Raw genomic sequence first — 26881 nt, forward strand, 5'->3', positions numbered from 1 at the left:
AGAATAATTTATTAGGTTTTATTTGGAAATATTGAAATAGAAATAACCAGAGTTTTTTTTTTGGCTGCACAGTGCGGCTTGTGGGATCTTAGTTCCCCTGCCAGGGACTGAACCTGTGCCCCCTGCAGTGGAAGCACAGTGTCTTAACCACTGGACTCCCAGGGAATTCCAGGGAGGATTTTTTTTTTTAATATAACATTTGGAGTTCACAGGGGTCCTGAGACTGCAAACTAGAAGTAGGTCTGATTTAGTCCTTCATACCTTATTTTTAAGATGAAGCCACAAGGTCCATGGAGATGCATGGGCTTTCCCAGTGCCTCCAAATTTAGTATCGATGACTTTAATGGTGTTTTGACTAGTAATGATCAACATGCTATCTTTTTTTTTTATGACATGTAGGTTTAGGCAACTATAAACATTCTTTTTAAAAAATTTATTGTGGTAAAATATACATAACAGAAATTTACCACCATGTACCATACACATAATATAAATTACCGCATAGTTCAGTGGCATTAAGTACATATACAATATGTTGCACCCATCACCACCATCCATCTCCAGAACTTTTTCATCATCCCATACTGAAACTCTGTACCCTTAAACTCCCCACCCCACTCTCCCCTCCTGTTCCTGCCAACTACCATCCTACTTTCTTTCTTTGTTTTAAATCCTACTTTCTTTCTTTATGAATTTGACTACTCTAGGTACGTCATGTAAGTGGAATCATAAAATATTTGTCCGTTTATCACTGGCTTGGTTCACTTAGCATAATGTCCTCAAGGTTCATCCAAGTTGTAGCATATATCAGAATATCCTTGCCTTTTTTTTTTTTAATCTGGCTAGTCTTTTTTTTTTTTAATTAATTTTTGGTTACGTTGGGTCTTCGTTGCTGCACGCGGGCTTTCTCTAGTTGCGGTGAACGGGGGCTGCTCTTCGTTGCTGCACGTGGGCTTCTCATTGTGGTGGCTTCTCTTGTTGTGGAGCACCGGCTCTAGGCGTGTGGGCTTCAGTAATTGTGGCACATGGGCTTAGTTGCTCTGCAGCATGTGGGATCTTCCCGGACCAGGACTCGAAGCCGTGTCCCCTGCACTGGCAGATGGATTCATAACCACTGTGCCACCAGGGACGTCCAGAATCTCCTTGCTTTTTAAGGCTGAATGATACTTCCTTGTATGTATATAGCACATTTTGTTATCAATTCATTGGTCAGTGGACACTTGGCTTGCGTCCACATTTTGGCTGTTGTGAATAATACTGTGAACGTGGGTGTGCAAATATTTTGAGTTCCTGCTTTCAATTCTTCTGGGTCTACATCCAGATGTGAACTTGCTGGATCATATATTCAATAGTAATTCTAATTTTAATATTTGAGGAACTGCCATACTGTTTCCTGTAGCAGCTACACCATTTTACATTCCCATCAGCAATGCACAAGAGTTCCAGTTTTTCTATATCCTTGCCAATGCCTCCCTCCTTCTCTTTTTCTTTCTTTCTTTTTGATAATAGCCATGTGAAGTGCTATCTCATTGTGTTTTTGATTTTCATTTCCTTAATGATTAGTGATGTTGCACCTTTTCATGTTCTTCTTGGCTGTTTCTTGTATCTTTTTTGGAAAAATGTGCTGATCCTTTGCCTGTTTTTAAATTGTGGGGTTTTTTTTATTATTGAGTTCTAAGAATTCTTTATTCTGTAGTCTATAGAATATTTGTATTCTAAATGCAGGTCGCTTACCAGATACATGATTTGCAAATATTTTTTCCTCGTTCTTTGGGTTGTCTTTTTACTTTCTTTATAGTGTTCTTTGAAGCAGAAAAGTTTTTAAGTTTGTTGAAGTCCAATTTACCTTTTTTAAAAAAAATATTTTGTTTACTTATTTATTTGGCTGTACTGGATTTTAGTTGCAGCATGCATGTGTGATCTAGTTCCCTGACCAGGGATTGAACCTGGGTCCCCTGCACCGGGAGCACGGAGTCTTATCCACTGGACCACCAGGGAAGTCCCTATCTGTTTTTCTTTTGTTGCTTGTGCTTTTAGTGTTATATCTTAAAAACCACTGCCAAATTCAAGGTCATCAAGATTTACTCCTTTGTTTTCTTTTAAGTGTTTTATAGTTTTATGGTTTTAGCTCTTACATTATTTAGGTCTTCATCCATTGGGTTAATTTTTGTATATGCTCTTAAGTAGGGGTACAGCTTCATTCTTCTGCATGTGGATATCTGAATTGTTTGGCACCCTTCTCAGTTCAGTTCTGCTGATCTATATGTCTATCCTTATGCCCGTTCCACACTGTTTTGATTACTGTAGCTTTGTGTAATAAGTTTTGAAATTGGGAAGTATGAGTCCTCGAATTTTGTTCTTTTTAAGATTATTTTGGCTGTTTTGGCTCCCTTGAGTTTCCATATGCATTTTAGGGTCAATTTCCATATGCATTTTAGCTTGTCAGTTTCTACAAAGAAGCTGGTAAAGAAGCCTATTCTGTTAGGGCTTGTATTGAATCTGTAGGTCAGTTTGGAGAATATTGCTGTCTTAACAGCAAACTTGCTTTTACTGCTTTGGACCTCCATGGACCAACATTCTTATACCTTCTGAGTTTATATATTCTCTCAATTCCAGATCAAGTTCCCAGCTTGGATCCTTGCTCCATTCAGTTGTAGTGGGTTCTAAAGGGGCAGGATCATGAATATAAAAATGTAAACATCACTGCTCAGGGCTTATTCCTATGGGTGAAGGAAGGATGTTCTCAAAAGAGGAGTGTGGGATTGGGAGACAGCATAGAGTTGTCCACCACACTTTTCATTGATGGAGGCAATGTATGTAGGCAGGTTGGAAAGGCTGTGGAATACTAAGAAAGTATAGCAACATAGAAGCCTTGAGGTACATCCATGGTTGGAGCAGGAGGAAGACTAGAAGCCAATAAACAAGGTAGAGGAGATACAGTTGGAGACAGAAGAAACCCCTGGAAGTGCAGTATAATCAAAGTTTCTTTAGGAGGAAGGGAGAAGGAGCATTAGGCTGAGAAACACTCTAGATTTGATTACTAGCGTTTTATTGATCAGACTTGCTTAAAAGCCTGATAGATAAGTAATGGCAGAGTACAAGGTCATTAATTTAAAGAATGTATAGTCTCTGCTAGACTAGTTTTTCACAACTTCAGTCATTCAAGTATCATCTTCCTAACTGTTACTAGAACAGAGAACCACCTATAGTAGTGCTTATTTAATATTTTCTCTTAAATAGCTCACTGTTTTTTTTTTGGCCATGCTGAGGTTTGCAGGATCTTAGTTCCCCTACCAGGGATCCAACTTGTGCCCACTGTGGAGTCCTAACCACTGGACTGACTGCCAGGGGATTCTCTGGAACTTTAAAAAAAGTGAAGTAGTTTGAGGCTGTTGAGTTATAGAGATAAAGGCTAGGTGATAGCCTCATCCTAAATTGCAGGAGCAAAGCAGGTGCAAGCTTCTTTGCTGGAAATGTAGTGATGTATCAAGGGTGGATGGTTGTGACTCACTCTCTTGTGTTGACTTCTTTTGCACAAAAATGGAGGGAACTATATTATAAGCACGTCCAAAATACACAGTCAGAATGAATCCACAGGGAGGGTGGGAGGGAGGGAGACGCAAGGGGGAAGAGAGATGGGAACATATGTATATGTATAACTGATTCACTTTGTTATAAAGCAGAAACTAGCACACCGTTGTAAAGCAATTATACTCCAATAAAGATGTAAAAAAAAAAAGAATCCAGAAGAAGCTGCCAGGAGAATAGGAATCACATATAGTACTACATTCCTTTGCTGCTATTTTAATAAAATAAAAACAGTATTAATTTGTAGTTAAATATTAGGGTCTGTAGTGGCTTTGAGTTTGAAAACTATTTTTTTTAATTAAAAAGGGAGATTAAGAAGTGTTATAGAGGTATTAAAGATACCAAACTGATAATGCTTCCTTATCATAATCTTTTTCTGATTGATTTAATGTTATTTTATGTCATGTCCACAAATCCTCTAAAATAATTTTTGTAAACCATGAATAACGTATGGCCCATGCTTTGGGAAACCGTATACTGCTAGACTGACTATTCTGTTCATGTTGATCAACCACCCAGAATGTCTCAAGACCCAGCACAGGTCTCACTAACTCCTCTACAAGGGAGAATGTGTTTAAAGGGGCATAGGATCATGTCATAAAGTGTACCGATGTTTTCTTAGGTCAGTCTCCCAAGGCAGTATAAATAAAAGCAAAAATAAACGGGACGTAAACAAACTTACAAGCTTTTGTACAGCAAAGGAAACCACAAATAACATGAAAAGATAACTTACAGAATGGGAGAAAATATTTGCAAATGACGCGACTGACAAGGGCTTAATTTCCAAAATGTACAAACATCTCATACAACTCAACAGCAAACAAACAACCCAATTGAAAAATGGGCAAAAGACCTAAATAGACATTTCTCCAAAGAAAACATATAGATGGCCTGCCTGCAGGCACATGAAAAGATGCTCAACATCGCTAATTATTAGAGAAATGCAAATCAAAACTACAGTGAGGTACCACCTCACACCGGTCAGAATGGCCATCGTTAAAAAGTCTGCAAATAACAAATGCTGGAGAGGGTGTGGAGAAAAGGGAACCCTCCTACACTGTTGGTGGGAATGTAAGTTGATGCAGCCACTATGGAAAATAGTATGGAGGTGCCTTAAAAAACTAAAAATAGAGTTGCCATGTGATCCAGCAATCCCACTCCTGGGCAGATATCTGGATAAAACTATAATTCAAAAAAATACATGCACCCCTATGTTCATAGCAGCACTATTCACAATAGCCAAGACATGGAAACAACCCAAGTGTCCATCGACAGATGAGTGGGTAAAGAAAATACACACACACACACACACACACACACACACACACACACACACACACACACACAGTGGAGCAATAAAAAGGAACGAAATAATGCCATTTGCAGCAACGTGGATGGACTTAGAGATTATCATACTAAGTGAAGTAAGAAAGAGATAAATACCATATAATATCACTTATATGTGGAATCTAAAATATGACACAAATGAACTTATATGCGAAACAGAAACAGACTCACAGACAGAGAACAGACCTGTGGTTGCCAAGGGGGTGGGGGAGGGATGGAGTGGGAGTTTGGGGTTAGCAGATGCAAACTATTATATATAGAATGGATAAACAACAAGGTCCTATTATATAGCATAGGGAACTGTATTCAATCAATATCCTGTGATAAACCATAATGGAAAAGAATACAAAAAAGAATGTATATATATGTATAATTGAATCACTTTGTTGTATAGCAGAAATTAACACAACACTGTAAGTTAGCTGTACTTCAATTAAAAAAAGGAGAGTACAGGATCATGTAAAACTTTAAAAATGTGAGCTGTTTCCTTCCATCCCTTCTTTCCCCCCACTTCTCTACCCCACCCTTTCCTCTCTCCCCTCTCTCTGTCTGTGAAGAAAAGAAAAAGGCATCGTCTTGGTGAGTGTTGTTGGTGATAGTTTGAGGTTGCTAGAAAGGGTCACAAAATTATGGATTCTTGTTCTTGATGCACAAATATCATCCAGAGATTTCCCTCCACTGACCTCTTGGGGATTTTGTTAGTTTCTTTCTTGTGTTGGATCCCCTTTTTCCTATATGCCATCTCTTTCTTGATTTACTCTTATTCATGTAAAAAATCCCTCGAGACAGGGATAGTGAAGGGTAAAATATTTTTGGTAATGAATGGCAGAAAATATCTTTCTACTACAATAGTTTTGCTGATTATTCTAAATTGGAAATACTTTTCCTTCAGAATTTAGATGACTTTGCTTCATTATGTCTTCTAGCTTGCAGGGTTGAGAAATTTGAAGCCATTCTGATTCCCGATCCCTTGTATTTTTTTTTTTTTTTCTGTAGAAGTTAGTAGAATTTTCTGTTACCCCATTATTGTAAAATTTAATGTGATAGGCATTTGATGGACTACGTTCTGATAATTCCAGTTAATATGATAGCTGAAGTCATTCAGGTGTGTGTGTGTGTTGCCTGTGTGTGTTGGTCTCTATCATACATGTTAGAAGCTTTCCTAAAATGTCGTGTAATCCTTGGCAGTCTATTTTTAAAAGGACAGTATTAAACAGCTGATTGGAATGCTTGGGTTAGGCTTGCTGTCTTTGAGCTTCATTATAAGGTAGGGGAACTAATGTCAGTATTTTTGCGCCTGGTTGCCCAGCTATGGAAGAGGCTGTTTGGTCTTCGTATTTAAGCATTCATAGTTTTCAGAATAGCATCCATGCTCTCAACTGTACCTGAAATCCCCCAGTCTAGAGACCCTCCCTTTTACCTTTTCCAGGAATAAAGACCGGGGCCACCTTTTTTTTTTTTTTTGCGGTACGCGGGCCTCTCACTGTTGTGGCCTCTCCCGTTGCGGGGCACAGGCTCCGGATGTGCAGGCTCAGTGGCCATGGCTCACGGGCCCAGCCGCTCCGCGGCATGTGGGATCCTCCCGGACCTGGGCAAGAACCCGTGTCCTCTGCATTGGCAGGCAGACTCTCAACCACTGCGCCACTAGGGAAGCCCCTAGGCGGCCACCTTTTTAGAAGGGTTTCAGAGAGCTCTTTGGGAATTAGGCTGTTGAGTTCTACTTTTCTTCGATAGAGTATAAAAAAAACACAAAATAATCTCACTTAACACCTAACCTGCTGTTGGAAAGCTGACCTAATGTGAAATTCTTAAAGTTACACCCACTGGTGTTGCCTTTATCAGTCAGTATCTTTACCCTCTCTAAACTTTTAGAAACCTTTGTCAGTTCTAAGAAAATGAAACAACACAACCTTCCTTTTCCTGGTTAAACTTACCTTACTCCCCCGCCTCAAAAAAAAAAAAAGATCAGAGAAAATAAATAGCAGCCAGTTGCTTCAGCAAATAAGCTTATCTTAAAAACAAAAATTCACCCCAGACCAATTTTAAAATATTGAAAACATGACAGTAGCAGCACTCATCCGTAATTCTTATCTTTTGACCCAGTAATCTCACACCTAGTTGCTAAGCAAAATACCTGTATATCTGAGGTGTTCATTTAAGGTTCTCTGTTAGGATAAATAAGGCACAGCATTGTTTTTAAGATGTGTTCTGATTTCAGAGATTTTTAAATCTGAAAAAATATGTGACTTAAAAATAGTTTAAAAATAGTTTAAAAATAGTTTAAAAATAGTTTAAGGACTAAAAATAGGTTAAGGATGCATATATACAATGGAATAAAAGGAACAAAATTGAGTTATTTGTAGTGAGGTGGATGGACCTAGAATCTGTCATACAGAGTGAAGTCAGAAAGAGAAAAGCAAATACTATATGCTAACGTACATATATGGAATCTAAAAAAATGGTACTGATGAACCTAGTGGCAGGGCAGGAATAAAGACACAGACGTAGAGAATGGACTTGAGGACACGGGGACGGGGAAGGGTAAGCTGGGACGAAGTGAGAGAGTAGCATCAACATATATACACTACCAAATGTAAAATGTATGGCTACTGGGAAGCTGCTGCGTAGCACAGGGAGATCAGCTTGATGCTTTGTGACGACCTAGAGGGGTGCGTAGGGAGGGTGGGAGAGAGGCTCAAGAGGGAGGGGATATGGGGATATATGTTTACATATAACTGATTGACTTTGTTGTACAGCAGAAACTAACACAACATTGTAAAGCAATTATACTCTAATATAAAGATATTAAAAAGTAGGTTAAGGATGAATTACATCCAACACAATGGGGTATATGATTAGACAAATAACTGAAATATTTAAAATTGGAAGGAGAATAATGTATAACATAGGATGTGGATTTAGACTGCAGTTGTGCACATGTACACATATGGACAAGGATTAAGGCCACAATTAGCCCCAAAGACACCATTGCTAAATAGCAAAAGGTCCATGGCTCAGCTAGCAGGACTGTCCCCTTCATGTGATTTAGGAGAATCCCTTTCTTTTAGGCTGATGCTGTCTACGAGGCTCATTGAGGCATAGGCTCATTTTCTACCCTCTCATTTCCTATGCTGAGTGTCCTTGTCTGAGGCAGAAGCTATAACAATATCAGTGTCAGGCACAGTGCTAAATACTTTACAAACATTGTTGAACAATTTTCATGACAACTCTGAGTATTATTATCCCTTTTTACAGTTAATCCTTCAGCGCAGACATCTTTTGAACTCCATAATTGTGTGTTTACTGCCTACGTAGTTTATTTGCAATATAGCAGCTGGACTAGGCCTTTTAAGACCTTAGGCAGATTGTGTGTCTCCTCTGCTCAGAACTTTTCAGTGGCTTCCCATTTCACTCAGTGAAAGGCAGAGTCCTTACAGCGGTGACCTACAAAACAGTATGTTAACCACATTGTTCCTCCTCCCCCAGCTGTCCTCTCACTTCACTGAACTCCATGATCTCTTTGCTATTCCTTGTACACAGGACACTCCTGCTTTAGGGTTTTCACTGGCTGATCCTTCTGCCTTGACTGTCCCCCCCAGCTACTTGCAAGTCAAACTCACTGACTTGTGATCTCAGCTCTTACCTCCTCAGTGAGGCCTACTCTGACCTCATTATGTAAATTGCAACTTGTCTCCTTTCCCCCAGCACTTATCATCCACTGTCATGTTATATAATTCACTTCATTGTGTGTCCTCCACTGGAAGTTATGCTTCTCCTGAGATCAGGGGTCTTTGTCTCTAACTCACTGAATTAACCCAAGCATCTAGAGTAAAGCAGTGACTGGTACATAATAGTTGCTCAGTAATGTTTATTGCATGAGAGATTGAGTGAGAAAATTGGTGTGGGGGAAGTTAAGCAATTTGGCAAAAGGCCACACAGCTAATAGAAGGTGGAAGTATATTTTGAGCAGATATCCATGTATTGTGCTTCTAATATTAGAAGATGATATCAAAAAAATGTTTTGTTAGGATGAATAAGGCTATGGATAACTTTTCTCCTCTGTTCCCCTGCCCAAATTTAATTATATCATCTTAAATAAAAGTGTAATAAAAACAAATGACCAGAGTGGAAGGAAAGAGCCAGTAGCAGGAAGCTAGAGCAGGCAGCCACAAGGTTGAAATCTGGCACCTCATCTGAGCAACAGCCTGTCTCACAACTGCACTGATCTTATCTGCCTTAAGAATAAAGAATGATGGTGTGATAAAGCTCTGGTAAAACTTGTGAGTACTTTTGACCTTAGATATTCTGTCAGTAATCTTGGCTCTCTGTGTAATCTTGGATAATTTTATTTAACGTTTGTGGTCTTCAGTTTCCTCATCTCCAAAATCAGGATAATAGTATCTTTCATAGAGTTCTTGGGAGGCTTAAATGAGATACTATGTTTAAAGAACTGATACTAACATAATGATATGTGAAAAATTCAATATTATTATATATACTGTAGTATCTACTCAGTAGTATTGTACATACTGAAATGTCAAGAACTCAGTAGCTGTTAGTTAATATTACTATCATTTTTACTATTTAGTTGGTACAGAATTTTAAGAAATTAATTATTTGGTGACTATATCTTGTTTCCTAGTGAGTTTTGGCAGATGTCAAAACAGAGCAAACCACTATTGTTATTGTTCAGATAGCTAGTTTTTGTTAGTATTTGTGTTTTTCATGAATGCTTGCTTCTGTTTATAATTTTATATTACATATTAAAATAGCCATTTTCCTTAATAATTTACATAAATTTAATGTATTATGGATTCTGCAACTACCAGCACATTGGTTTTGAAGTCTTGGTTGAATAGCTACTGTGAGTCACATGTCCTGCTAAGTTCTGGGGAAACAAAGGAGAACAAAGAAGCATGCATGTACTCTATCCTCAAGGAGCTTATAGTCAGGTAGGGAGGCAGACATGTAAATAAATAATTACAGTTCAGGGTGGGAAGGGCTATTAATATACATGTGAATAACATAAAAAACAGGAGGGAGTGGTAAATTCTTTATGAATAAGGGAGCAAAGAAGGGAGGCTTTATGGGGAGAATTTTACCTGAAGAACATCACAGAGGACTCAAAGCCTCAATAGAGGTGTATAGAATTCTACTCAGGGGCTCCCCTCAAAAGAAGACTTCCAGAAACCTACTTTGTACCTTTGAAGGTTCTCATGCTATACAGAGACTGGATCTCTGAAGATCAAGAAGAGAAGGTTAAAAAGAAAGTTACAAGACTGTGAGTGAGTATAATCTTTGTTGTGTGCACTTTGGAGAAGGGTTTAAATTGGGAGTGGAATCTACATTAAGTTCAGTGAAATAGATGTAACACCACACTCTTATTTGGTATTTTCTTTTAAAAGCAGAAAAGAACAGGAAACAAGACCTTACAGCAATAAAGATCATTATAAGAAGTGATAAATGAAAAGGTAAAGAGGAATGGCTATTTTGAGAGAGAACAAAATGCTGAAACTTCTACATAGGGTAAAATAATTTAGTAAATGAGATGTCATAGTGTGAGAACCATGGGTATATAAGTTCTGTGCCTTAAAAATGTCATATTTAAAAGTTAGTGAACCATGTAACCTAATAAGCATTAGAGAATGGTCTCAGGTTACTGTCAGTGAATCCATTAAAGTAGATATCTTCACAGTAAATTTGAATGATAAATAAAGTCACAGAATAACTAATGGTACCTGAGGAAAGAATGAAAACTTAGTATACTGAGGTTTTTTGAGTCTGCTTGGCAGTGCAATATGTGAAAAGTGGAAGAATCACATGAAGTAGCAGAAATGACTATTTTTTTATATTAATCTTGTATTTTTATTTATTTTTTTTGAATTTTATTTTTTTATACAGCAGGTTCTCATTAGTTACCCATTTTATACATATTAGTGTATACATGTCAATCCTGATCTCTTAGTTCAAACCCCCCCACCCCGCCACTTTCCCCCCTTGGTGCCTATACGTTTGTTCTCTACATCTGTGTCTCAGTTTCTGCCCTGCAGACTGGTTCATCAGTACCATTTTTCTAGGTTCCACATGCATGCGTTAATACACGGTATTTGTTTTTCTCTTTCTGAGTTACTTCACTCTGTATGACAGTCTCTAGATTCATCCACGTGTCTACAAATGACCCAATTTCATTCCTTTTTATGGCCGAGTAATAGTTCATTGTATATATGTACCACATCTTCTTTATCTATTCATCTGTCGATGGGCATATAGGTTGTTTTTGTGACCTGGCTTTTGTAAATAGTGCTGCAATGAACATTGGGGTGCATGTGTCTTTTTGAATTATGCTTTTTCTGGGTATATGATATATAGTCTGAAGTCAGGGAGTCTGATTCCTCCAGCTCCGTTTTTTCCCCTCAAGACTACTTTGGCTAGTTGGGGTCTTTTGTGTCTCCATACAAATTCTAAGATTTTTTGTTCTAGTTGTGTAAAAAAATGCCATTGGTAATTTGATAGGGATTGTAATGAATCTGTAGATTGCTTTGGGTAGTATAGTCATTTTCACAATTTGATTCTTCCAATCCAATAACATGGTATATCTCTGAATCTGTTTGTATCATCTTTAATTTCTTTCATCAGTGTCTTATAGTTTTCTGCATACAGGTCTTTTGTCTCCCTAGGTAGGTTTATTCCTAGGTATTTTATTCTTCTTGTTGCAATGGTAAATGGGAGTGTTTCCTTAATTTCTCTTTCAGATTTTTCATCATTAGTGTATAAGAATGCAAGAGATTTCTGTGCATTAATTTTGTATCCTGCAACTTTGCCAAATTCATTGATTAGCTCTAGTAGTTTTCTGGTGGCATCTTTAGGATTCTCTGTGTATAGTATCACGTCATCTGCAAACAGTGACGGTCTTATATTTTCTTTTCCAATGTGTATTCCTTTTATTTCTTTTTCTTCTCTGATTGCCGTGGCTAGGACTTCCAAAACTATGTTGAATAATAGTGGTGAGAGTGGACATCCTTGTCTTGTTCCTGATCTTAGAGGAAATGCTTTCAGTTTTTCACCATTGAGAACGATGTTTGCTGTGGGTTTGTCGTATATGGCCTTTATTATGTTGAGGTAGGTTCCCTCTTTGCCCACTTTCTGGAGAGTTTTTATCATAAATGGGTGTTGAATTTTGTCGAAAGCTTTTTCTGCATCTATGGAGATGATCATGTAAACCTCATGTAAAACCAAGAAGATGGTTTTTCTTCTTCCATTTGTTAATATGGTGTATCGTATTGATTGATTTGCATATGATGAAGAATCCTTGCATCCCTGGGATAAATCCCACTTGATCATGGTGTATGATCCTTTTAATGTGACTTGTGATGGTTCTCTTCATATTTTCTGTTTCTTCTTGGTTCAGACTTGGAAGGTTATACCTTTCTAAGAATTTGTCCATTTCTTCTAGGTTGTCCATTTTATTGGCATAGAGTTGCTCGTAGTAGTCCCTTAGGATGCTTTGTGTTTCTGTGGTGTCTGTTGTAACTTCTCCTTTTTCATTTCTAATTTTATTGATCTGAGTCCTCTCCCTCTTTTTTTTTTTTTTTTGGCGATACGCGGGCCTCTCACTGTTGTGGCCTCTCCTGTTGTGGAGCACAGGCTCTGGACGCGCCGGCTCAGCGGCCATGGCTCACGGGCCCAGCCGCTCCACGGCATGTGGGATCTTCCCGGACTGGGGCACAAACCCATGTCCCCTGCATCAGCAGGCGGATTCTCAACCACTGCGCCACCAGGGAAGCCCTTCCTCTTTTTCTTGATGAGTCTGGCTAATGGTTTTTCAATTTTGTTTACCTTCTCAAAGAACCAGCTTTTAGTTTTATTGATCTTTGCTGTTATTTTCTTTGTTTCTATTTCATTTATTTCTGCTCTGATCTTTATGATTTCTTTCCTTCTACTAACTTTGGGTTTTGTTTCTTCTTCTTTCTCTAGCTCCTTTAGGTGTAAGATTAGATTGTTTATTTGAGATTCTTCTTGTGTCTTGAGGTAGGCTTGTATTGCTAAAAACTTTCCTCTTAGAACTGCTTTTGCTGCATCCCATAGGTTTTGGATCGTCAGAAATGACTATTTTAAAATGTAACGTAAGGTGGAATTAGCACACACATGAAGAGAGTTCACTGGTAGAGCTAAGAAAGACAATTTAAGACTAGATGGATCCTTAAAAAAATTTATCATTCAGTGCAAGAAGATGTTTTTTGTGTGGATAAATGCATTTGGGAAATCAGTGGAAGCTCTGGTAGGAATTCTGGGCTTTAGAATTACACGAATTGCTTTCAAACTTAGTAGTGTTCCACACTAAGGAATACATTTTATAATGTGTGTGTACCTGAATTAAAGTTTTCTCAAAATAGTACTTACCTGTAGTACTATGTGGATATATTGTGCTCTGCCTTATTTTTTAAGAAAGCTGGTCATGACTCACCAAAATGATTTTCTGAACACTTATGGGTCATTCTCTACAGCTTGAAAAAGTGCTGAGTTACAGTCTAGGAAAGAAAGAGACTTGAGTTTTTGAAGTCTTCCTTGAAGAAGCTGGCTATTAAGAAGGTACTTATTCTGTCCTTGTTCGAAACATATTGGGTGCTATTTTAGTTATATGGTAGTTCCTCCTTATCTGTGAGGGATACTTTCCAAGACCCCCCCAGTGGATGTCTGAAACTGCAGATAGTACTGAACTCTGTGCTATTTTATCCTATACATATATACCTATGATAAAGTTCAATTTATAAATTAGGCACAGTAAGAGAATATCCGAATTTCCAGCATCACTACTCTTGCACTTTTGGGCCATTGTTAAGTAAAATAAGGGCTGCTTAAACACACGTACTGCCATACTGAGAGCCCATCTGATAACCAGGAAGGCTGCTAAATGATTAAAGGGCAGGTAGAGTATACTGTGTGGATATGCTGGACAAAGGGGTGATTTACATCCCAGGCAGGAGGGAGCGGGTTGGTGTGAGTTTTCATGACACGACTTAGAAATCAAAAAGCTTAGAAAAGCATGCGATTTAAAACTTAGGAATTGTTCATTCTGGAATTTTCCATGTAGTATTTTCAGACCATGGTTGACCACTGGTAACTGAAACTGCAGAAAGCAAAACTTTCTAAGGTGGAGCACTACTGCACCAACCAAAAGGGCCCAAAGAAGGCAACTGAAATGGACCTCAAGATTCAGGGGTTTGGTCTTTGACTCTTCCTTGAGTCCCCTTGCTGCATAATTCAGGGCTATGTGTCTTTCTATTTTGGTTATTTTGTTTGCTCCCAAACTCAGTACTATTTAGAATTTATAAACCACTTTTTAACTTAGATGTAGAAAAGGTATCATTCTCTAACTTTCTAAAAAGGAATATTCATGTAGAGAATAAATGAGGTTGAATGATTATGAGAGGTGAACTATGATAATAAAAACAGACATTTTGGTATAGAAAGATGTAGCTTTGAAAAAAGTTCAAACTGTAAAAAATCATGAATTACATGGCTAAAGTGAATGTATCTTCAGACTCCTGTGTGACAGAATGAAGCATGAAGTCAATAAAAGGGAAACTTTGGTGAACCTATGGAACCTGCCAGCTTCAGAAATTGTGCTAGAAAAAATAAATTTAGAGAAATTTTGATCTACTCATGATTGACAAATGTTGAGTGTGTGACTACAGAAAGCTAAGATATCTAGCAATTAATGAGTTGTCCCGTTTTCTGTCATAAGATATCCATCCCCTGGTGTCTTTCAGAGACTGAATCTGGGGTTAAGCCCATTGTGGCAAATGTTTAATGGAAGAGTAGTGGAGGAAGCAAAGTAGAGTAGGATCTAGGCTTTTTGATTTCTGAGGTGCTCTGTAATGGGGGTGGTTGGAGGAGAGGAGGGCTGAATGCAGAAGGAAGCAGCTTGAAAACCAGTTGAGCCTAGCCTATTCTAGAGTGTTTTAGAATATCCTATTCTAGAATAGGCTAGAAGAATTCATGTTAAGTAAATTGCAGACTTCCTAAATTTATAGAATTTCGCTATCATAATAAGTGAAATTATGAATATGCTGTGTCCTTTCTGGTAAAAGGTAAATGTGTAGTCTGTTGAATACAAATTCTCAGGCTGTCTCACCATATATAACTATAAACATGTAAGTGTTTAAGGTCAGCGAACTTTTGTCATAATAAAGCTACTGTTTTGTATATGTGAAGTTATTTTAAAAAGATTACTTTTTAATCATTGGACAGAAATGAGCTTTTAAAATTAGATTCCATATAACTTTTTGTTACCGAAGTTATCTTTTTTTAAAAATTGCTCTGAACATGAACAATTTCCTCTCTTTATTTATTTATTTATTTATTTTTGGCTGTGTTGGGTCTTCGTTCCTGCGTGTGGGCTTTCTCTAGTTGAGGCGAGTGGGGGCTACTCTTTGTTGTGGTGCATGTGCTTCTCATTGTGGTGGCTTCTCTTGTTGTGGAGCACAGGCTCTAGGTGCGCGGGCTTCAGTAGTTGCGGCTCATGGGCTCTAGAGCACAGGCCCAGTAGTTGTGGCACACGGGCCCAGTTGGTCCGTGGCATGTGGGATCTTCCTGGAGCAGGGATCAAACCCGTGACCCCTGCATTGGTGGGCGGATTCTTAACCACTGTGCTACCAGGGAAGTCCTGCTGTATGGTTTTTAGAAGATGCTTCTTTCTTGTTTTTAGATGTGTACCCTTTCTTGTTAATTGATAACAGAGTACCTTGCCTTAGAGCTTCCTATGATAAACAGGTCAGTCCTGGGGCAACTGGTAGGGGCCTTGGCCTTTCTGGGCTTGTCTGCTTATGTAGGCATACCTTACAAATCGGATCCATCATTTTCTACGAGTGAAATGAAAAAGGTTGGGAGGCACTACCTTCGTGTGCTTCTCAGCCTGTAAGTGGTCTTGATATAGACATGGAAAATTAAAAATTATGAATGATAATCAAAAACTTGAGAATTAAGCTGGATTTGCATTTATTTTATCAGTTTTTATGAACAGTTACTGTAGTATGTTCTCTACTACGCACCAGCACTGTTATTTTCCAAGTGCCTACAAAACTTAGAATTTGTCATAAAATAACTATGATCTTGGACTTAGTCTACAGTTAAGTCTTGTAAGTGCGTTCTTTAACCAATAGATTGTAATACAGTCTTCCCTCACAATTAAATACAGAATGCAATTTATTGCAGTTTGTCTTTTGCTGAATAAAAGGTATTTTTTAAAGGCGTACTACCAATTGGAGATTTAATTCACATTTACTAGTTCTTGACAGGTCTTTTCTATTAAAAAAATTATATTTTTTGCAGCATTATTCTGGCTCCTAGCTGAATTCATTTAATAAATATTTGAGTGCTTGTGTTCCAGGTACTGTATTAAGGGCTAAGAATACAGTAGTGAACAAGATTGGCAGGAGGTACTGGCAAGCTTGGCATGGAGCAGAAAGGGGGTGGGAGGTACTGACCAAAATCTGTAGACAGTTAACATTAGTGGTAAGTGGCATGAAGAAAATAAAGGTTATTTGATGGCGGTAGGGGAGTGCGGTCTTCTGACTAGGTTGGAGAGAGAAGGTGTCTCTAAAGGGATCTTTTAAGTGAAGACCTTAATGATGTGAAAAAGCCAACTTGCTTGTTTTTGGAGGTTTTCGCCTTCTAGATGAAGGGAACAGGAAGTTCAGAAGTGCTGAGGTGTGAAGCTTGACATGTTCAGAAAGAAGTTTAGCTTTTAGAGTTAGGAGTGTGTTGGGGCTTGGGTAGAGGTGCCAGAAATGGGAGGCAGTGCGTCATGGCCCTGCCACTTGAAGGCTGTAGGATTTTGTCCTGCCCCTCCCCCTTGCATAAATAAAATAGGCTTATAGATGTTTGTAGCAAATAGTAAAATAAAAAAGCAAAAAGATATATAAAAAGTTAAAATTCCTTAATCATCTTGTTGAAATATTGGTACTTTATTATTCTATATTTTCTCACTTCTTTATTTATTTTTATTTTTTAAATTAAAAAAATAGGTTTGTGTTACTTTTTTAAAAAATGTATTTATTTTACTTATTTTTTAATTTTTGGCTGCGTTGGGTCTTCATTGCTGTGCGCAGGCTTTTCTCTAGTTGCAGCGAGCGGGGGCTACTCTTCGTTGCGGTGCATGGGCTTCTCATTGCGGTGGCTTTGCTTGTTGTGGAGCACAGGCTCTAGGCGTGTAGGCTTCAGTAGTTGTGGCACACGGGCTTAGTTGCTCCGCGGCATGTGGGATCTTCCCGGACCAGGGCTCAAACCCATGTCCCGTGCATTGGCAGGCGGATTCCTAACCACTGCACCACCAGGGAAGCCCCTCCCACTTCTTTATGATTCTAGATTTCCCTCCCTCTTTCTAGATTAGTATGAAAGAGGTGTCATTTTTTGTTTTGTCTTGGGTAGCTTTTTCCACCTTTGCACCTACAGATCTACTTTACTTATCACGTGGGAATTAGCATGATTTGTTTAATTCCCTATTGTTAAGTATTTGGTGTTCTCCCCAATTTTTTAAGGATATGAACAATGCTCTAATGAAGATGTTTATACATATATATACACTTGCCTTATACTTCTGTAGGATACATTCCTAGAGTGATATTGAATTACCAGATCAGTCTTTAAGAACATTTCAAAACTTTAATAGTTTCTTACCATATTCTCCTCCAAAAAAGTTGAGCCAAGACTGTGAGAGTAATGCCAGGTAGTGATCTTAAGTCTCTAAACTTTTCTAGTTTTCTCAGCTGTCAGCTAAGAATAGTTAATATGTGTTGTCCCCTTTTGCTTCAGGCATGTGATGTGAGAAAGAGCATAGTACATAGTGGGTATTCAGACAGAAACTTCTGGTTAAGAACAAGACGTTTGGATTAACTCTAGGCCATTTTAGCTCTGACTAAATGATTTCAAGTGTCACTGTTATATATGAGAAGGTTAAGGGCTTTGGAGTCAGATAGAGCTGCTCAATTCTGAATCCCTCCTCTGCCCGCTAAAGCTCAACTATAAAAATGGGGATGTAATTCCTACCTAGAGTATCCTCTAAGGATCAGGTTGGGTAATATGAGTGGGATGTATGCAGCATATACTGTTTCATAATAGTAGGCACCTAGTAAAAGGTAACTATTGCTAATAATGCTAATAATAAGATAAAACAAGTTTCTGAAGGAGTAAGGCTTGGGAAGGATGGGATTCCCTGTCAACCTCACTGTTTTCTACAGGAGGAAATAAATATCTCTCACTTATGCATGGTTGCTGATTCCCAATCAGCGTCAGGGCATTGTACGTCCTTACTGCAGAGTATCTGACTTATTGTCATTGTGTGACTGTCTATGGACTTTCATTGCAGTTTTCTTGTTGACCAATTAAAACATTTGATTATTTTTTGTTAGGTAGCTGTCTCTCCTTGCTTTGGTTTATAAGGTTTGTTTCTGCACTAAAACTGAACTCCGAATGTTATGTTGGAAAGTTCGTGTACTTTAAATACAAACAGATACAGAATCTGGTTATTTTACCTATCACCTGGGTGTTCTTGGGCAAGTAGCATGGTTTTTCTGTGCCTTATTTGTTTAAAAAATAAAGGGTGGTTGGAGGAAGGGATTTAAAATCTTTTGGGGTCCTTACACAGATTAAATGAGATTATATATTAAGTGTCTAACACACATCCTAGAATACTAGTTTCTTTTCCTTCTTCAAAGGCAGAAAGTTATGGCTTACACTTTTTTTTTAAAATTTCTCATAGTACTAATTGTTATTCATACTCAAGTATAGTTGCTCATACTTAATATACAGTAACAAAAGGAGAGAAGTGGAATTGAAAAAGTATTGGGTTGACCAAAAAGTGCTTTCGGTTTTTAAGTAAAAGTAAAAGACATACTTTTCATTTTCACCAAGAACTTTATTGAGTGGCATATTCCCCCTTTTGTTCAGCTACCGTCTGCCAATTTTTCAGGCAACTTCATAATTGCATCTTCCCAAAACTCTTTATATTTTTGAGCAAAGAACTGTTCCAGGTGCCTTTTACAGTCTTTCAGGGAATTGAAATTTTTTCCATTAAGAGAATTTTGTAAAGACCTAAATAAATGGAAATCTGAAGGTGCAATGTCTGGTGAATACAGCGCATGAATCAGAAGTTCCCAGCCAAGATGTAACAGTTTTTGCCTGGTCATCAAAGAAACATGCAGTCTTGCGTTATCCTGATGGAAGATTATGCGTTTTCTGTTGACTAATTCTGGACGCTTTTTGTCGAGTGCTGGTTTCAGTTGGTCTAATTGGGAGCAGTACTTGTTGGAATTAATCGTTTGGTTTTCCAGAAGGAGCTCATGATAGAGAACTCCCTTCCAATCCCACCACATATACAACATCACCTTCTTTGGATGAAGACCAGCCTTTGGTGTGGTTGGTGGTGGTTCATTTCACTTGCCCCGCAATCTCTTTCATTCTGTGTTATTGTACAGTATCCACTTTTCATTGCCTGTCGCAATTTGTTTTAAAAACGGAACGTTTGGGCTTCCCTGGTGGCGCAGTGGTTGGGAGTCCACCTGCTGATGCAGGGGACACGGGTTCGTGCCCCGGTCCGGGAGGATCCCACGTGCCGCGGAGCGGCTGGGCCCGTGAGCCATGGCCGATGAGCCTGCGCTCTGCAGCGGGAGAGGCCACGGCGGCCCGCATACCGCAAAAAACAAAAACAACAACAGCAACAAAAATGGAACATTTTCATTACGTTTAAGTAGAGAATTGCATGCGGAAATATAGTCAAGAAGGTTTTGTTCGCTCAACTTGTGTGGAACCCAAACATCAAATCGATGAACATAACCAAGCTGGTGCAAATGATTTTCAGTGCTTGATTTGGATATTTTGAGTATGTCGGCCATTTCCCACGTGGTATAACGTTGATCTCAATTACTGTCTCGATTTGATCACTGTCAACTTCAACTGGTCTGCCCGACTGTGGAGCATCGTCCAGTGAGAAATCTCCAGCACGGAACTTCACAAATCGCTTTTGACACGTCTGATCAGTCACAGCACCTTCTCCATATACTGCACAAATCTTTTTTTGGCATTTCAGTTGCATTTTTACCTTTTTTGAAATAATAAAGCATAATATGCCAAAAATGTTGCTCTTTTCCTTCCATCTTCAATATTAAAATGGCTACACAAAATTTCACCAATTTTGATGTCTTGTTTTATTTGTTTTATTTTTATTTATTTTTTGCGATACGTGGGCCTCTCACTGTTGTGGCCTCTCCCGTTGCTGAGCACAGGCTTCAGACGCGCAGGTTCAGCGGCCATGGCTCACGGGCCCAGCCGCTCCACGGCATGTGGGATCTTCCCGGACCGGGGCACGAACCTGTGTCCCCTGCGTCGGCAGGCGGACCTCTCAGCCACTGCGCCACCAGGGAAGCCCCTGATGTCTTGTTTTAAATGCACGCTGATATGACAGCTGTCACATACAATCTAACAAAATTGTTTCAAATGAAGTTAAAGACAACTAAGTGCTACTAGAGCCATCTTATGGAAAAAAACGAACGAACCTTTTGGCCCACCCAATATTAGAATAAGTCAAGAGACCTGGGCTTATAGTTCCAGGTTGGCTTTTAACGGGTGGTATAACCCTTGATGAGTCTTTAGATCTCTAATCCCCATTTTGTTAATTTTTGAGTTGTCTATGAAATATTCTATGGAAATACACTAAAATAGAAGTTTTCTGAGTAATTTATTTAAGCAGAAGATGTCACCTACAAGAAAGCCCACATACTACTGTTTTCACAATTACTCTGTATATTGTATTGTTAATTACTTTTATTCAGGAATTCTAATTATTTGTCTATTTATTTTTACCAGGTTTAAGTATTGTGTAAGCTGCATCAATGGAGCACATACAGGGGGCCTGGAAGACGATCAGCAATGGTTTTGGATTCAAAGACGCTGTGTTTGATGGCCCCAGCTGCATCTCCCCTACAATAGTTCAGCAGTTTGGCTATCAGCGTCGGGCATCAGATGATGGCAAACTTACGGACCCTTCTAAGACAAGCAACACTATCCGTGTTTTTTTGCCAAACAAGCAAAGAACAGTGGTACGTGAACATTCCTCTCAGAAAATGTAGTTGTCCATCACCCTATAGAAAACGTTATGGATCATGTTGCCCATCTTATAGGCAGGCAAAATCTTCACTGTCACCTTGAGTCTTTATTTTAAAATTTTATTTTAGTGTTTTGTAGTTGTACCTGTTTTTTTGTTTTTAATTGAGGTATAGTTGATTTATGATATTGTGTTAGTTTCAGGTATAAAGTGATTCCGATATATATATATATATATATATATATATATAAAATTTCAGATTTTTTCCATTATAGGTTATTACAAGATACTGAAAAGTTCTTTGTGTTATACAGTAAATCCTTGTTGCTTATCTATTTTATGTATAGTAGTTTGTGTCTTTTAATCCCATACTCCTAATTTATCCCACCTTTCCCCTTTGGTAACAGTAAGTTTGTTTTCTATGACTGTGAGTCTGTTTTGATTTTGTGTATAGGTTCATCTGTATTCTAGATTCCACATTTAAGTGATAATCATATAATATTTGTTTTTTCTGTCTGACTTCACTTGGTATGGTATTCTTTTTTTTTTTTTTTTTTTTAAGTATTTATTTATTTGGCTGTGCTGGGTCTTAGTTGCGGCACACGGGATCTTTAGTTGCGACATGCGGGGTCTTGTTCCCTGACCAGGAATTGAACCCGGGCCCCTTGCATTGGGAGCTCGGTGTCTTAACCATGGGACCACCAGGGAAATCCCAGTATGGTATTCTTCAGTGGCAATATTTCATTTCTTTTTTATGGCTGAGTAATATTCCATTGGTGGGCATTGGGGTTGTTTCCATGTCTTGCCTATTGTAAATAGTGCTGCTGTCAACTGGGGTGCATGTATCTTTTCGAATTAGAGTTTTCATCTTTTCTGGATAGATGCCCAGGAGTGGGATTGCTGGATCATATGGTAACTCTAGTATTAGTTTTGTTTGTGTTTTTAATAAATTTATTTATTTTTTTATTTTTGGCCATGTTGGGTCTTTGTTGCTGCATGCAGGCTTTGTTTTTCTAGTTGTGGCGAGCGAAGACTACTCTTCGTTTGCAGTGTGTGGTCTTGTCATTGCAGTGGCTTCTAATGTTGTGGAGCGTGGGCTCTAGGGCACGCGAGCTTCAGTAGTTGTGGTGTGCGGGCTCAGTAGTTCTGGCTCAAGGGCTCTAGAGCTTAGTAGTTGTGGTGTATGGGCTTAGTTGCTCCGCAGCATGTGGGATCTTCCTGGACCAGGGCTCAAACCCATGTCCCCTGCATTGGCAGGTGGATTCTTTAACCACTGCACCACCAGGGAAGTCCCTAGTTTTAGTTTTTTAAGGAACCTCCATACTCTTTTCCATAGTGTGTGCAGTAATTTACATTCCCACCAGCAGTGTAATAGGATTCCACTTAGGGTCTTTGTTAATTGGCTTTCCAGTTGCAGATTTTATTGCTTTATGTTCTTTTCACACCCCTTGCTTTATCCCAGCTCTTGGCCTTCATTCTGTTGTTTGTCTTGCCTGAAATGTCTTCTTTACTGACATTTCCTCTAAACAGATAGTACACTCTTATTTATTTATTATTATTTTTTTTTTGCGGTACACAGGCCTCTCACTGTTGTGGCCTCTCCCGTTGTGGAGCACAGGCTCCCGACGTGCAGGCTCAGCGGCCATGGCTTACGGGCCCAGCCGCTCCGCGGCATGTGGGATCTTCCCGGACTGGGGCACGAACCCGTGTCTCCTGCATCAGCAGGTGGACTCTCAACCACTGCGTCACCAGGGAAGCCCTGTACCCTTTTTTTAGATTCCACATATAAGCAATATCATATGATATTTATCTTTCTCTGTCTGACTTCACTCAATGTGATGATCTCTAGGTCCATCAACGTTGCGGCAAATGGCATTATTTCGTTCTTTGTTATGGCTGAGTAATATTCCATTGTATATATGTACCACATCTTCTTTATCCATTCCTCTGCTGTTGGACATTTAGGTTGCTTTTATGTCCTGACTATTGTAAATAGTTCTGCAATGAACATTGGGGTGCATGTATCTTTTTGAATTGCGGTTTTCTTCAGATATATGCCCAGGAGTGGGATTGCTGGATCATAGGGTAGCTCTATTTCTAGTTTTTAAAGTAATCTCCATACTGTTCTCCATAGTGGCTGTACTAATTTTATTCCCCCCAACAGTGTAGGAGGGTTCCCTTTTCTCCACGCCCTCTCCAGCATTTATTGTTTGTAGATTTTTTGATGATGGCCATTCTCACTGGTGTGAGGTGAAAATAGTACATTCTTATGGGGATGTATTTCAAAGGGTTCTTTGAAAAATTCCCTTAGACATTTCTGGTGATTAAAAAATTGTTTTGTTCTGATACTAAAGCAAACTGTTCATTTAAAAATTTTTTGGTATTACAGGTATATTGAAGGAAATAAAATTACCTAGAAAAAAATTATTTTGGTAAATTTCCTAGGACTTGTGGCAAAGCTGGAGGTAGCTTAAAAATCACAGCTGTTTTCCAAGGGCACTAAACTAGCCAGTTATTCCTGCATAGTTTCTGACACAAAATCTCAACTTTTCTAAGAAATTACTGCTCAAAAAATTTCTTACTATCCTGGGAGGGGGGAAAAAAAAACACCTGGTTGAAACTGAAAAGTGAAGTTGTGCTAATTTTGCTTGGCCTGGGACATTTGTGAAAACCTTCCTTCAAAACGTCCACACCTCCTCCTTTCCCACCCTCTGTTTTTTGTGTAAAAGCAGTGCATTTTGTTTATTCTGTGTACCTAGGCGAGGCAAGGTTCCAAGGTTGGCAAGTATAGTCCAGAGTTTTCTCAGTTTGTTTCTAACAGTTCAACCTCTCCACTTTACTAAAACTTCCTTTACACTTCTTTTGTGACCCTAAAGAGCCTTCCGGTTATAGTGTTGTACATTTAGGTACATTTTGAACTGAAGGCAAAACTCAAAGGCATTTTAAAGTGTGAGTAAATTTATTTTTGTTCCCTTTCCTACAAATGAAAGTTCAATGGCTGGCAAAATAAATAGTAATAATAATCCCCTTATCTTTCAACAGTAGTCTTTCATTTGCAAAGTGATTTTTACCCATTATTTCTCAGTAATTTTCTTTCTTACCTTAAGTGGAGAGCCCAGGTGGGAAGTCTGAATGTGATGGGAAGCTGAAGATCATCTGGTGCTGCTTCTGGGCATTACTGCCACTATCTTCTCCAGCCCCATCTACCAGTTTGCCTGGAAGAGTGGGAAACTTAGTTTGGCGTAATAATTAAGTGTATGGGCCTTTAAGACAACAAGGCCCAAATTTAAATCCCTGTATTGCCTTTTATAAGCTGTATCATCTAAACAAATTACATAATATTTTTAGCCTCTGTTTCCTGACCTTTATGAAATGAGGCTCATGCTGACTACATGTTCATAAGCAAAATGGCAGTTATGATTATTTCTGAGTGTTTTCTATATCTGTGTATCCTTTTTTTAAAAATTTAAAAATTTTTATTTTTGGCTGTGTTGGTTCTTCGTTGCTGTGCATGGGTTTTCTCTAGTTGTGGCAAGTGGGGGCTTCTCGTTGCAGAGCACGGGCTCTAGGCACGTGGGCTTCAGTAGTTGCAGTACACGGGCTCAGTAGTTGCGGCACATGGGTTCTAGAGCGTGTGGGCTTCAGTAGTTATGGCGTGTGGGCTCAGTAGTTGTGGCTCGTGGGCTCTAGAGCGCAGGCTCAGTAGTTGTGGCACACGGGCTTAGTTGCTCCACGGCATGTGGGATCTTCCTGGACCAGGGCTCGAACCCGTGTCCCCTGCATGGGCGGGTGGATTCTTAAACACTGCGTCACCAGGGAAGTCCGGCATTTGTGTATACTTGACAGCCTTCATTTGAGCACAGCTGGTGGTTGGGGATGACTGATTTGGAAGCTTGACTTCTCCGACAGCTTTTGAGAAGGTTCTGTCAGAGAAAGTTAGTTTCTTCTGTTTCTTTGACCAGAGATGGACTGTGTGTCTCTGGAAGAACCACCTTCTTTCACTAGGCACCCAGCTTCAGGGGAGCATTGAAGGAGGAAGGAGTCACTTGCTGACCAGCATGGCCAGGCAGCTGTTTCTAATCATCCCCAGGTTGCTTCACTGCTGGAGCCCAGAATGACTATCATAATCACTTAGTGGGCTCCAGAGATTAGTCAGATTTAGCTGATTACAACCTGTGTCCATGGGGAGTTGTAGAGAGAAGAGTGATAGAGAGGATCTACGTCTGATTTAAATAATTTTAGAATAATTAGTAGTTGCTTGTTTTTTGAATTTTTCTTGTCATTTGTTTTGTAAACATGTTTCTCTTTGACTAACTGCTGCTGTTAATTATTATTGGATGAGTGATTGGATCATAGCTGAGGCCCATTAATTACCACTGGAATCACCCGAGAAGCAGTTTAAAATACAGATTCCTGAGCTTCATTCAAGATGACTGAATCAGATGGATGTGTTAGAGGGGGCAGGCCAGGAAAATATTTTCACAGGCTCCTCAGATGATTGTAATATCAGCCACATTTGGGAACCCCACTGGATTAGAAGATATTTAAAGAACTGTTTAGCTCTTGGAGCTGTGACTTTTAATGAAGATTAAATAGCACAGATATCACTTTACGGTTTTCAAAGTACTACTGCACAGTGTTTGATACAGGTCATGATTCTATTAATGTGTGTGTTGATTTACTTTTCATTGTCCTTATTTTTGGTGTATTCATAGTTCAGATCATTCTCTCTCCCTTTACTTTGTTGTTTTGTGTCTGGAAGCTGGAAGTTAGTGGGATATTTCTAAGGGTATCACTGCTTCAAGAAACCTTTAAAATAAACTTGTGAAACACTGTAAATGAATATTTAAAAATATTTTAAACCTTTAAAATAAGTACACACATCACTCACTTCCGTCTGGGAAGGGGCTGGGTTGGCCACTGTCAGCTGTCACACTTTCACCCAGTGGAAGGACTCTACTTTGGGCAGTTTGCAAGCACTGCTAATCTACATTCTGCTCTCTCTGCAGCCCATACTGTCTAGTTGCCTTACTTTTGATTAACTTTATTGGCTTTAAAAACAAAATGTATAGGGCTTTTATTGAAATGCTTAAGAGCTTCGGTGAAATTTTTATATAGTTGCCATTATTAGCACCCTGGCACTCACACTTTATGTTAGGCTTTTTTTTTTAAAGATTTATTTATTTATTTAGTTTATTTTTGGCTGCATCGGGTCTTAGTTGTGGCATGTGGGATCTTCACTGAGGCATGCAGGATCTTTTTATGTTTTTTATTTTTTAATTAATTATTTGTGGCTGCGTTGGGTCTTTGTTGCCGCATGCGGGGTTTCTCTAGCTGTGGCGAGCGGGGGCTACCCTTCGTCGCAGTGTGTGGGCTTCTCGTTACGGTGGCTTCTCTTGTTGTGGAGCACGGGCTCTAGGCACGCCGGCTCAGTAGTTGTGCCTCGTGGGCTTAGTTGCTCTGCGGCATGTGGGATCTTCCTGGACCAGGGATCGATCCTTTATCCCCTGCATTGGCATGTGGATTCTTAACCACTGCACCACCAGGGAAGTCCTAAGGCATGCAGGATCTTTCGTTGCAGTGTGTGGGCTCTTCGTTGCGGCACGCAGGCTTCTCTCTCTAGTTGTGGGGTGCAGTGTTTTCTCTTCTCTAGTTGTGGCGCACAGGCTCCAGGGCGCGTGGTTTCCCGAGCCCGTGGGCTCTGTAGTTTGCAGGACGCAGGCTCTCTAGTTGAGGTGCATGAGCTCAGTAGTTGCGGCGCGCGGGCTTAGTTGCCACGCAGCATGTGGGATCCTAGTTACCTGACCGGGGATCAAACCCGCGTCCCCTGCATTGGAAGGCGGATTC

The 26881-nt window shown here is 39.3% G+C and overlaps 1 protein-coding gene across 2 annotated transcripts in view; it reads left to right on the forward strand.

Moving 5' to 3' along the window:
- Positions 1–26881, forward strand: part of RAF1 (Raf-1 proto-oncogene, serine/threonine kinase) — a 72003-nt gene that overhangs the window by 21018 nt on the left and 24104 nt on the right. Inside the window, exon 2 of one of the 2 annotated variants that reach the window (XM_024756437.1) lies at positions 20797–21029. In XM_024756437.1, coding sequence (XP_024612205.1) covers positions 20823–21029 — 207 coding nt within the window. In that variant the 5' untranslated portion in view covers positions 20797–20822. Of the gene's footprint in view, positions 1–20796; positions 21030–26881 lie in introns of those variants that run through there. The other variant, XM_024756438.1, reaches the window with a different exon arrangement.

This window comes from Neophocaena asiaeorientalis, unplaced genomic scaffold (assembly GCF_003031525.2).
Source record: "Neophocaena asiaeorientalis asiaeorientalis breed wild unplaced genomic scaffold, Neophocaena_asiaeorientalis_V1.1 scaffold392, whole genome shotgun sequence".
Lineage (NCBI taxonomy): Eukaryota > Metazoa > Chordata > Mammalia > Artiodactyla > Phocoenidae > Neophocaena > Neophocaena asiaeorientalis.